General features: G+C 48.6%; 1 protein-coding gene across 2 annotated transcripts in view; it reads left to right on the top strand.

The window, feature by feature from the left end:
* Nucleotides 1–7,673, top strand: part of TMEM104 (transmembrane protein 104) — an 80,361-nt gene extending 72,688 nt beyond the window's left edge. For both annotated transcript variants that reach the window (XM_027873401.1, XM_027873400.1), the window contains exon 10: nucleotides 5,030–7,673. In XM_027873401.1, coding sequence (XP_027729202.1) covers nucleotides 5,030–5,790 — 761 coding nt within the window. In that variant the 3' untranslated portion in view covers nucleotides 5,791–7,673. The remainder of the gene's footprint in view (nucleotides 1–5,029) is intronic.
* The last annotated feature ends 5,442 nt before the right edge of the window (nucleotides 7,674–13,115 follow it).

Below are 13,115 nucleotides of genomic sequence, written 5' to 3'. Positions count from 1 at the left end.
CACAGTTTTGCTGTCTTCCTTCCCTCGGTCACCCCACATGTCCCCTCCACAGCCAGGTCTTCACAACATCTCTCCTGTACTCCACCCGTTCCCTCTACTTGCACAGTCACTCCACCCCTTCAGGCCCTCATCTCCCTGACTTATCTCCTCCCACTCCAGTCCATCCTCTGCTTAGCTGCCAAAGTGGCTTTTGTGACCACATCTTCCCCTACTCGGCAAGCCCCGGTGATTCCCACTTACCTCCAGGAACAAACAGAAACTACTCTGCTTCACGTTTAAAGCCCTTTGTAACCTCGCCCTTCCCCACCTTCCCCTTCTTTTTACCCTTCCTCCCGTGGGCTCTGCAGTGCAGCTGGGCAGGCCTCTTCTGCAGCTAGCTCTCTTCCTGTGCCTCGGAGGCACTGCTTCCTTTCTGCTTCCCCGGCCCCTTTCAGGATCATCTCAGGTCCTGCCTTTGGCAGAGGACCTCATTCAGTCTGCCCCTTCCCCTGGAAGAGCACCTTCAGTTTGCTCTTTGCACTTCTTGTGTGTGCCCCATTATTTATAGAGTGTCTCTCCCATTAGAATGTGAGCCCCTTGAAGACCAGGGACTGTTTTTGCCCTTTTTGGATTTTTTGTATCCTGAAACCCTGTGCCTGGCACCTGGGAAACACTTAAATGCTTGTTGATTGACTGCTATTCTAGACATGTCCTTTCACCTCCAGAAGCCTCATGTAAAATGGGAATGATAATACTTTGGCTACCAACCTGATAGGGTGGTTGTGAAGAAAGTATTTTGTACACCTGAAAATTTTTGTTTATTGTTGTTACAGACCAGCCATATTCAACTGCCCTTATTTTCCCCTCAATGTCTCATAACTCGACAGAAACTTATTTGAAACTAAACATGGAGAGATTTGCAAGACTCAAAGTTCCAAGTGTTTAAAACCAATCCAGAGTTTTACAGTCTGTTTCAGTAGGGGCCAGGGAGCCCATTTATCCCCATATGTCCAATTTTTGCCAAAGGTTTTCTAAGCTGTGATATACCTGAGGGCATATGCTGTGGAGTCCTTTTCTCCTCCTTTGTCCATACAGCCACCTGTGCCATCTGTCCACTCTCACCTTCTTCCACATCCCATGCCTATCATATCACATAAAGACATATGCCAGCTGTCCTCTCCCTTCCATTGTGATTACCCCAACATACCGAGGACGTCGTTGTACCAGAACCAGGGTGATTAACTCTTTTTTGTGTCTTGGACCCTTTTGGCAGTGTCTTGAAGCCTATGGAGCCCTCCTCAGAATAACATTTTTAAATGCATAAAATATACATAGCATTATAAAGGAAACCAACTTATGTTTTTATAATATAAAATTTTAATAATTCTATTTAATAAACAATTATAATTTGATTATCTAAATTAAAAATACTTGTTTGTTAATAATTATTTAAATTAAATTAAATTTTTTTTTTAATTTAAAAAGCAGAGTTCACAGACCCCAGGTTAAAAAGCCTTGCACTAAAATGTTCATAGTGCACCGTTTAGGACTGAGTGACTTCTCATAGATCAGGAAGTTTCTCACCCTCCCATGGAGAATTAAGCAAAGGGTTAAATTAGAGCCAGCTACCTCGACCAAGAGTCAAAGGGAAGGAAATAGGTCAGTTCTTTCCCCTCCACTGAATAGTAACTGTAAAGATTTATGTTTTCTTTAGAGCAAGGGAGAGTTACCGGTATTCTGGCTTGCTTTTCTGGAGAGCCAAGAATGAGTGGGGGGGGAGAGAAGGTAGAGCAGAATTCAAGAGGAAGAAAAAAGTGTGTGTGTGTGTGTGTGTGTGTGTGCGTGCGCGCGCGCCAGCAACACAATGTCTTCTTCACCTTCATTTCTTTCTTCTAGCTTTGTCAGTGATAGACAAAGTGAGATTGGAAACTTGGGATGCCTTTGATGAAAAGTCATAGAGAAGTAGGTGCCCATCGATTGGGGCATGGCTAGACAAATTGTGCTCCAGAGATGCAGTGGAATGATACTGTGCTGTAAAAAGTGAGGCAGATGGAGGATTCGTAGAACGACTTCTGTAAACTGGTGTGTAGAATGAAGTATGCAGAACCAAGGAAACATTATGCCCAGAAATTACAGCAATATAAACCAAAACAACAAAATGAAACTGAATGACAGAGCCTGGGCCCAGGGAGAGGATGAGAAAATGCACCTCCCTCCTTTGTTGGAATTTTGCCACATTCTTGGCCTCGATTGTTGCGTGGTGGCTTTTCCACTTACGCTCTTGTAGTCATCGCGTGTGTTGTTTTCTAGGCTTTCCTTCCTTTCCTCTGCATTAATTCATGCGAGTCCTCACGCCGCCTTGTACTCCTCATATTCATCATTGCTTACACGCACACACTGCAGTTTGTTTAGCTGCTCCCCAGCTGATAAGCATCTCCTTTGTTCTTTCTCTGTTGGGGAGGGGGAGGCCGACTTGGTGGATGTGTCAGGTTTGGTGAACTGAAACCTTTATTATAAGGGAAAGCTTTATTATTAGGTAGTGTGAGAGGAGGGGTATATATAAATTATACCCTAAAATATACATATAAATGAATGAAATATAAAAACAAAAAAAAATTCATTTAAAACTTTTTGTAACAAAGAATTCAATCTTCCAATTTAAAAAAAATTATAATGAAAGTAATAAGGGAAGCTTCCATGATCCTCTTTGAAAATTTTATCTTGGGGTTTTTTTGGTTCCTGGAGAAAGATTACATGGATAGAAATGAGAGTATGCAGACAGCTGCTGTGGACCAGGCACATGTGCTTCCAGGGAGTTGGACTCTTAAGTCTTTCCTGTGGGAACCTCCTATCATGAGCTCTCAATGGCAGTACGACTAAGACTTGAAGGCATTTTCAGCCCAGTTCTCATGAACAACCTTTCCGTTTTTTGAAAACTTTATTGTTGTCATTATTTGAGGAATTGGTACCCATTCAGGAGGGGATGTTTGATCTCATATAGAAAGAAAGGGGATCATAAGCTGAAAAGTTGAGGGAGCACTGCTGTAAAGTATTTTGATCAGTGCCACTGTAGACATTTCTTCCAGAGAAGGGTGCTCTGAGGGGTCCAAATGATTTGACTGCAGATGCCAAGAATCTGTTTAAACAATAGCATGGGCTAGATCTAATACCCATGAATTTTTTTTTTTTTTTTTTTTGGCTTTTTCATGAGGTGATGGGGTTAAGTGACTTGCCCAGGGTTACATAGCTAGTAAATGTCAAGTGTCTGAGGTCGCATTGGAACTTAGGTCCTCCTGACTCCAAGGCCAGAGCTCTATCCACTGTGCAACCTAGCTGCCCCATAATACCCATGAATCTTAACAACTATAGCTTCTTCTAGTGGGGATTGGGTTAAAGGATCAAAGCTGGGGGTAACTAAAGGGAGTCAGCCAACTCTTGGATGAAGATTGAACCCAGTTTGTCCTGGGAATAGCAGATGTTCCAGGAATCCCTCCCCTACGTTTCTCATTTTCCCAGGAGGGTTTGGAAACAAGCCATACAGACCTTATTGACATTCTTCATATGCTACACTCCATCTCCCCTCTCTGTGCCCTTGCCTTAGCCGTCCCAGTACCGGGAGTGCTCCCTTTGGTATTTGGTAGCAGTCCCCGAAGTCCCAGATCCCTGCACTCTCAGAGCGAGTAGCTGAGGTTCAAGTGCTTGTGCTGTCAGCTGCCCCTCTCTGTTGTTAGGATAGCCCCTCATCATTCTTGGTAAGTCCGCACCCCGTTGTCCGAGCCTCAACCTCATCCTTTCCCAGCCGCGTGTTTCTAGATCAGTTTGTGGCTTGTGCCCTCTGAACTGTTGTGGGCAGGTAGGCAGCACAGTGAATAAGGTGCTGGACTTGGAGGCAAGAAGAGCTGAATTCAAATCTAGCCCTCAGGCTCATCCAGCTGGGTGACCCTGCACCAGTCATTTAACCTCTTTTTGCCTCAGTTTCTTCATTTGTAAAATGGGGGTAATAGTAGCATCTACCTCACAGGGTCGTCTGAGGACCAAATGAGGTAACATGTAAAGAGCTTTGCAAACCTTGAAGTGCTGTGTGAATGCTAGCTGTTATTATTAACTAAAGGACAGTAAACTCTGCCCTCCAGGGACTGTCTCAGATAAAATCAAGAAGCCCAAGACAGGAGAAAGGAGAATATACACCTTGATTTCTGGTAATTCCTTGTTAAGCAGGCTAAAATACCAAGCACCAAGAAAGCTCCTGGAGGGGAGATAGGTGAGCTTGGTGATCCTCTGCTAAAGGGTAAACAGGAAGCCTGCAGCCCCTCCCCATCTGAGTTCCCTGCCCCCTCCTGTGAGAGGCAGCCTGCTCTCGCCTCTCAGCTCATCCTATCTCTGTGTTACTGCCATTCTCCAAAGAGGAGTGATGTCTCCCCTGCAGGGTCTAGGAACAAGCCATCCTGGCCTTTTGCTAATCTCCGGTTCCCTCTACCCTTGGAATCCTTGGTTTCCTTCGGCTTCTACCCAAAGCCTTTCCTAGTCCCCATAGCTGTGCTGTTGGTGCCTCCCCTCCCCTTACCCCGACCCCCAGCTTTTGGTGTGTTTTGTATAAACGTATTTATGTGCATGTTGTGTGTCCTCACCTGCACCCGCTAAGTGGGCACTTAAATCCTTGTTGAGGTGTTGGTTGAAGCAAAGATTCCATGCCCCAGGTAGAAGACATGTGTGAACCCAGGCTGCCACTCCTGGCTGAGACTCGGCACTTTGGTAGAGTCTCAGCTACATGAATTTTAATTCCACATTGGTCGTTTTTCTCTTTCTGTCTCCCACATTTGGCAGAGGCTGAATGTTGTAGAAGAGATTCTTCTCAGGTAGAAGTTGTATAAAATGGCCTCTGAGGTCCCTTCCAGTCCCGAGGTTCCACCCTCTGTGCGTGGGAGCTGGCCCAAGCACAAGCCCCTGCTCTCTTCCCTCTGTCCTCAGCGTGCCCAATAGGAGCGCCATGCTCTGTGTTTGCACACAGTGGGTGTTCAGTCATGACTGACTGGTGTCTCTCATTCCCCAGCCTTTGCCATCATGATCATCCTGGCACTGATCCGCATTGGACACGGGCAAGGAGAAGGGCATCCCCCCATAGCAGACTTCTCTGGGATCCGCAACCTGTTTGGGGTATGCGTCTACTCTTTCATGTGCCAGCATTCGCTGCCATCCCTCGTCACGCCCATCTCCTCCAAGAAGCACATCACGCGGCTGGTGCTGCTGGACTACGTGCTGATCCTGGCCTTCTACAGCCTCCTCTCCTTCACTGCCATCTTCTGCTTCCACAGTGACAGTCTCTTGGACATGTACACCCTCAACTTCACCGGCTGTGACGTGGTGCGCCTGGCGGTGGTTCGCTTCTTCCTGGGTCTCTTCCCCGTCTTCACCATCAGCACCAATTTCCCCATCATCGCTGTGACTCTGCGCAACAACTGGAAGACGCTCTTCCACCGCGAGGGGGAGATGTACCCGTGGGTGGTCGACCGAGTTGTGTTCCCCATCATCACTCTGGTGCCTCCCATCCTTGTGGCTTTCTGCACCCATGACCTGGAGTCCCTCGTGGGCATCACGGGAGCCTACGCCGGCAACGGAATTCAGTATGTCATCCCTGCCTTCCTGGTGTACTGCAGCCGGAGAGACACGAAGCTCGTATTTGGCCCTGGTACCGTCAACAAGCACAGATCCCCTTTCCGAAGCACCTTCTGGGTGGGCTTCGTACTCGTCTGGGCTTTCTCTTGCTTCCTTTTTGTCACGGCCAACATAATCCTCAGTGAGACAAAGCTTTAACTGTGGGAACGTTTCCCAACACCTGCAGGATTGCAGGCCCTCCCCTGTCCTCCACCTCCATGCCCACTATCCTTCCACCACAGGGCAGATACTGGCATTGCTGGTGACCAAGCCTGATGGTTGTTACAATGCCCATTACCTCTCTCTACTCCCAAGACCCCATGGACTGCTGGGTCCCCTGCGTGGTACCCTGGGTGGAATTTAGAAGCAGTGCTGGCACTGTGACATCTTATTTATACTAGACCCAATGGGGGCTTCCCTACTCATTCACCCCGACCTAGGCTGTGGGATGACCCAGGTGTTTGTTTTAAGAGATCTGTTGCAGAGGCTAACCCTCAACCCTAACCCCTCCTACCTGCTTCACCTTCACCCAGAACGTGTGTTGCTTCCTGAACTGCTAAGAAACCAATATAGTGAAAGCACACGTCACTTTTGCCTTAGCATAATGGGAAGCAAGCAGGGCCTGGAGCCACAAGGACAAGGAGGGCTGATTAGCCTCAGGGTCCCTGGAGCAGAGCTGTGGGCACCTCTGCTGTGGATGCTGAGTAGAGATGAGGTCACTAAAATACTGACCTAGTTCTAGAGTCAGGTCCAGAGCTCCTGCCTTGACTGGGGCCTTAGTGTTCCCTGGGAGGGAAAATAAAAGGGTCCTTTCATCTTTTCCCACATCCCATAGGACTTAAGTCCTCTGTTAAGTCCTCGGGGTTAATGAGGAAGGGCAAGAAAGACAAGGGAATCTCTGAGTCTTCGGTTTGGAGGTATGCCAGGTTAAGGAGATGCCGTACCCCCCTGCAGGGCAAGGGTGTTCTGGCGGCAGCCCCATGCCAGCATCCTCATGCCAGCATCCTGAGCTTGTTTCTCTGAAGCAAGTTAAGTGTGGCATTGGGAAGGGGAGTAAGTTGGGACCACCTGAAGGACAATCATCTCAGACACACTTGGTGCCTTTGGTCACCTTTGGGGTGACTCTTGAAACGTCTGGCAGCTGAAATCACAGCTTCCAGGAGGACAGTGGTGGTCCTGCGGGAGGCCAGGATTGAGCTGATTCACAGCAGGGAGGATGCACCCTTCGCCATTTTGCTAACACTGGAAAAAACACGCAGGGTGATGGGAGGGAGCCCCATCACCTCCACCTAGACACAAGAATTCTGTATCACGTACCATCCCTTTGCTGAAGGCCAAGCTCTTCTGGAAGGAGGCCTAACCCCATCCATGATTCCAGCCCCTTCTCACTGTTGTTTCCCTCTCTTCTCTACTCACCACATTCACAACTGCTGCTGCCCTGTCATTTTCATATGGACTGTAATGAACTTTGCATCAAATGTGCCTTCTCCAGCATCAGGGCCTGGGTCCTTTCTGCTGAGGTACAGTAGGGCCTAGATTATTTTCATGTTCTATGTACCCCTGTAGTCTGGGGTCAAAAGCAGTCAAATGTAGAAAATGGGGTTCTGTTGGGGGGGGGGGGGGGGGAGGCTTCTCTTCAAGCTGGATCCTGATCCCCTCCCTACAACACACCTAATTTCAGTGCCTTGCTCAGCACCCTTTATTTCTCCTCACCTGCATCCCACACATCTCCCTGTCAGGAAAAAAAAAATCCAGTCCTTGAGGGTAGAGATGATCGAAAGAAGACTTCTGCCAGAGGACTGTGGGAGCATAGGGTGAGGGAAGGAGAATTGCCTTAAGCAAGAAGACTGGGCCATCCGGAAGTGGATATGCCCCTGCTGTCAGGTCTCAGGCTGCCTGAGCCCAGTGGGGTGCTTTTGAGAATTAGATTGTCTTAACTGGACGTTATCTTCTTCCAGTCCATCATCTTGTGTTTTGTCTCATAGCTCATCACTACATGTAATTATTTTCCAGCCAAATGAAAAATAAATGCCCCTTCCCCATCTGCTTGTGTGGTGACTTCCTATGCTGTCTCTGGCTGCCACTCGAGAATGGGGTGGGACAGGGAGAGATCTGTGCCTTCAATGACAAAAATAATGAGGTGCTGGCTTGTCCTGCCGTCTGGGCTGTCCTCATGTCTCCCTAGCTGTTTGCTGAAAACTCGATTAAAACCTCTGTACTGACCCTTTTCCAATTATATTCCCTCACAAAGGACAAAGAAAATTAATCCATCTCACTGTTTCAGGTTCCAAAGTTGGTACTAGCAAATTGAGTAACGCCATGAGGCAGGGTCTAGTACATGAAACTATGAGGTATTGCATAGCTGCCATGTAATGTCCTACTTCACGTCAGTGACTCAGACACCATCATCTCCAGGTGTGAAAGGGCTTGGCATAGATGTGACAGAAGCTAGGGCTGGGAAGCTGCCTAATCCTCAGTTGTCTGATTCCTTTCCTTTTGCTCTTCTAGAGCAAAAACTGAAACACGAGCATCCACCCCATTTCCTAGGGTACCGTCCGAAGGAGCTCAAGGCTGGTCTTTTCCTGAAGTCCGTGAGAACCATGGGCCCCTACTGGGGTTTTCAGAGGATGGCCTGACTGGTGTTTGGGAGCCAAGTGAGTTGCCAAGGCAGAAAGTGATCTCACTCCGTACAAATGCCTTGTTGTGAATTTGGACCCAGCTTCCTGGGGCTGCATCAGAATGGAGTGAGCTTTGTCTCATGCCCACCTTCATCCCTGGGACTAGAGTGATCTTGGCATGAGGGATTCAGGCATCAAAGCAATTATCTCCTCCTGCTGCACTTTGGTGCCCAACGTTGTGAGGCATGAGCTCCTTTTACCAATAATTCCAGGGCTACAGGGGCAGCTTCAGGTTTATTGGATAGGACAGATGGTTGGTAACAGAGTAGGATAGACACTGCTGAGTGACGGAAGGTGAGCAAAGGGCACCTTGCCAGGCCCACAGCCCCACAGCTGTTCTCACAGTATGGAAGCCAAGAGCAGCCTTAGCAACAGGCAAAGACCAAAGTCAGAGTGGAATTGAGGACAGAGTTTCTTCTCCCCAACCCAACAAGAACCTCAGCACCAGTCAAGAGCTGAAGACAGAGCATCAGGGTATGCAAGGATGAGGATTCTTCTCTGAAGTATTGCAGAAACTGAGGCAGAGAAACCTGAGCTCAGGGCAGCTAGATGGTGGAGTGGATAGAGCACTGGCTCTGAAGTCGAGAGGACCCGAGTTCAAATCCAGCCTCAGACCAAACACTTGATACTTACTAGCTGTGTGACCCTGGGCAAGTCACTTAACCCCAATTGCCTAAAAAGGGGGGGGGGGGAAGAAACCTGAGCTTACAAGGAGAAACTGCTGTGACCATGCTGTGTCCCTTCCCTAGGCTGCTGGGGTCCCAGTTCCTTGGACAAGGTTGCCCTTTGGGGACTGAAAGACTGATGCTTAGGCAATGTCCACAGCCATAGAAAGGAATCCCTGCTCGTAGAATGGACAATGCATGTGGCCTACATTCCAGCAAAGGTCAGCCTGTGCCCATTATCTCCCAGCTTCCCCAACTGTATGTAATAGGGGGTTGACTTGAAATAATGCTTCTCTGGACACTCCTTGCATGTAACACATCTACTATGTGTTATACACTGTGCTAAACACTTCATAAATAGATCTCATTTGATCATCCCATCAACCGTGGTGGGAAGTAGGTGCTGTCATTATCATCATTTTTACAGTTGAGGAAAATGAGGTGTACAGAGGTTAAGTGACTTGCCCAAGGTCATACAGCTTGTAAGTGACTGAGGCTGGATTTGAAGTAGGGTCTCCCCAACTCCAGTGGCAGTGCTCTATCCACTATACCAGCTGCCCCTATGAACCGTTTTTTTCCCTTTACAGCTCTAGCTCTTAGCATGGTGCCTGGCATATGAGGACTTAATAAATGCTTGTTGATTGAGATCAAATTAATGTCATAGCCCTGGAGCCAGAGATCTCTCCCCAAGACTGAATTAATTTAATGCAGCTCCGGGAGATACACAGACCTGCTAGAATCTTGATCTTATCATCTACTTTCTTCCCCTGTCCTCTGGCTCACTTCAGATTCTCTTAAGGTCTGAAAGTCCCTTTAGGGTCTCCCTTGCTCCCCTCGGGGATATAAGGAAAGCCGTCGCTGCTCCTGTGGCATCTGAGGGGAGGCAACTTGAGGACAAGCTTTCCTTGAAGGTCTTTAAAAATGCCATCAGCTCCTATCTAAACTTGATGGGAAGTCCTGACTGGAAGCAAGGGTTCAGCCAGCCTCTCTGCAGATGGGAACTTATTTTGCGGTGGGTGGATTGGTTTAATGATCTGTCCACTATCAACTCCATGGCACTGTCTCTACCTCCAGACTTCACACTCTGGAATAGCTTTTCTATCCTCTGCTCTGACAGAGTGAGGCCTTGACCTTGGTCTTCTCTTGGAGAGGCCTGGAGAGGTACTGCACCCTTGTGGTGTAAGGGAAAGGGTCCTGTGACTGTGTGATCCTGGGACAAACCACCTCCCCTACATACCAGAGGCCCTATCCCTAGCAATAGGAGCCAATCACTCAGAGCTTGGTATTGGCTTTTAATTATTTTTCCAATTAATGTTAATGAACTTGGACAGAGAGTCATAGAGGAGAGATATAAAGAGCTCTCTATTTCCCCTCAACCTCTCTGACAGCTTCCGACCCTGCCCCCAGCAGTGGAACCTAGAATGGAGACAGTGGGCCAGTCTCCCATACCACTGTTTTGGGGGTAGAATTAAAGCGCCAGGAGAACCTTAGGGGTGATCTAGATCAGCACCGTCGTTTTACTGGCAAGAAAACAGGCCCCAAGAGTGAATTGACCAAGGTCACCCAGGTAAAGTAGCAGAGCCAGCATCTGATCTCATGCCCCCTGCCTCCAAATCCAGCCCTCTTTTCAATAGGGAGGGATTTAAGGACTATCTTGGGGACCTTGGACAAGCACCGGCTCCTCCCTCACTGCTTCCTTCCTTCCTTCCCTAGAACCATCCATCCATCACCACAACCAGCTCCTGTGCTCAGCACCATTTGTCATGTCAGACACCAGAGGCAGGCCAGAGTAGGGGCTGAATACCAAGAGATTTCTCCCTTGATGCTCAGACCACAGCTGTTCAGATTCTTGTTCCCAAAAATTTGCCTTAAAATCTTCAGCTCCAGGTTTCTGCCAGTTCCTTTTCCCCAACCTTCCCAATCAATACACCCTCTCTTCTCCTTACACTCCCCAAACGGCATGGCACAAGCATGGCACTGTTGAAACAGTACTGGGCTGGAAGTAAGGAGAGCTGGGTTCTTGTCGCAGCACTTCCCATTAGGCAGCTGTGTGATGTTGGATAATTCATTACCCTTCTCTGGGCTTCAGTTTCCTTCAATGCAAAACGGAGGCCCCATGTAAAAGGCCTAGATGACTTCTAAAGTCTCTTCCAGATGGCTATCTAAGGTAGCCACAAGCACCACCACCCCCAGTGGGGTTCCAAATGTTCTAGTGGGGAATCCACACTGTTTCTACTTTTGAGGGGGCAGTTAGAGAAACCAGAAGTGGTCTGAGCCTTTGAAGAACTCTTGTCCTCTGGCCGGCCCTCAGGCCCTGCTCCCAAGGTCTCTTCGTGCAGATTTCCTAAACTGTTGACTCTGGAGAGCGGGCATGATGCCATGGAAAGAGGGGTGGCTTTGGAGTCAGCAGATCTGGATTCAAATCCTAGCTTTGCCATTTATAGCCTTGGGACAATCACTTCAGCTCTCTCCTGGTTTCAGTTTCCTTTTCTGTAAAAAGAAGCAGATGACCCTCCAGTTCTAAATCTCTGTTCCTAAATCCGTTCCTTGTTTTCTCCCAACTAACCCACTATAGAATAGGCAAAGCCAGCTCAGCCTAAAGAAATGACTGGTTGGGGTATAATTTAGTGCTTTTAGGCCAGTTCCCCAATCTGCTTCACTCCCTATAAGATTTAGGTGGGGAGGTAGGAACATGGCCCCTGTGAGAAGGGCCTGTGAGGTTGGGCAGTGATTTTCTGGCACCCATAACTCCTACAGAACCTAGGCAACATAGCCCTATGCCTGTCTGGTCCCTGCAGCACCAGGATCAGAGGCAGAGGGATGGCCCAAGGGCTGAGAGTGGGGGTGGCCAGGGAGAAGATGGGGAGAAAAGATGAAGACTATGCAGCAGGCCACTAGGAATGTCTTTGCAGAGCCTAATCCCTCATTTTCCTAGGCTGTGGTAGCCTACCCTCATGAACAGAAAGGAAGCCTTAGGTAAGCAAAGGTAGCTTCCAGCCTCTGCTCTTTCCAACTAGCCTCCCTCTTTCCCCCATGCCCGTGTGCCGTACCTGGAGGAGGAAGCCAAAACCTTCCCTTAAAAACCCAGAACCCCTCTGCTCCGCAGCGATTATATTCCATATCATTGTGTGATACACAAAGTACTTGCTGTGTTAGAGGCACCATAATATAATGGTTCAAGTTCTGGGCTTGGATTCAGGAAGACCAGAAGTCAAGTTCTTCCTTAGACACTACCTAGCTGTGTGACCCTGGGCAAATAGCTTAACATCCCAGCCTGCACCTGCACACACACACACACACACACACACACACACACACACACACACACACACACACACACACACACACACCCCCTACTCCTCCCCTTCCTTCCTCCCTCCCTCTCACCCACTCTCCCTCTCCTCCTCTCTCCCTGTCTTCTCTCCCCTTCTCCTCTCACCCATTCTCCCTCTCTCCCTTCCTCCCTCCCTCTCCTTCTCTCTCTCTCTCTTTCTTTCTCCCTCTCCCCACCACTGCCACCAGTTGCCAGAGCCAGCTGGAAGAAAAGTAAAGCAAGAGAGTCAGGTTCCATCGATGTCCATAGCAAGAAGCTCCTCAAACACTAAGGGGCACTTTTTCCCTGCAGGGCGGTCCCCAGGTCCTAGCACTGGGCAAGCTTTGTCTTCAGCATGACCAGTTTCCACATTCTATTTCTCCTCTTATCCCCGAGTGCCTTGTCCACTAAGCTGGTATAACTAAGACCGCTTTTATTTGGGCAAACCCCTAATGTCCCAAGGCATTCCATTTTAGGATGCCTGCTTTCTAACCCAAAGGGAGGGATCTCTAAAGACAGGATTTCAGGCATGGTGGCAGGCTAGTGGGGCCTTCTCAGAGCCCATCAAACCCTACTTCCTTAGCATCCCTGTAGGTCTTGGTGAAGGCCCAGGGTGCCTTTCCACAGAAAAGGGACAGGAACACAAGGGGAAAAAGTAGTTGTCTAAGGCCTTGGACACTGCCTGGTGGCATACCTGGACTCCGTCATGATGCCATGAGGATACGCATGTCCCAAAGCTTCAGAAAAGGCTTTATGGTATCTACCTCTGAAAGATACAGAAGGCAGCCAGGGGCCAGTCTTTCTCAAACTATGTTTAATAACCCAGAG

This window comes from Vombatus ursinus, unplaced genomic scaffold, assembly GCF_900497805.2.
Source record: "Vombatus ursinus unplaced genomic scaffold, bare-nosed wombat genome assembly UNPS02014801.1, whole genome shotgun sequence".
Lineage (NCBI taxonomy): Eukaryota > Metazoa > Chordata > Mammalia > Diprotodontia > Vombatidae > Vombatus > Vombatus ursinus.
Note: the sequence above shows the minus strand (reverse complement) of the source record. Positions and strands in the feature narration are given on the sequence as shown.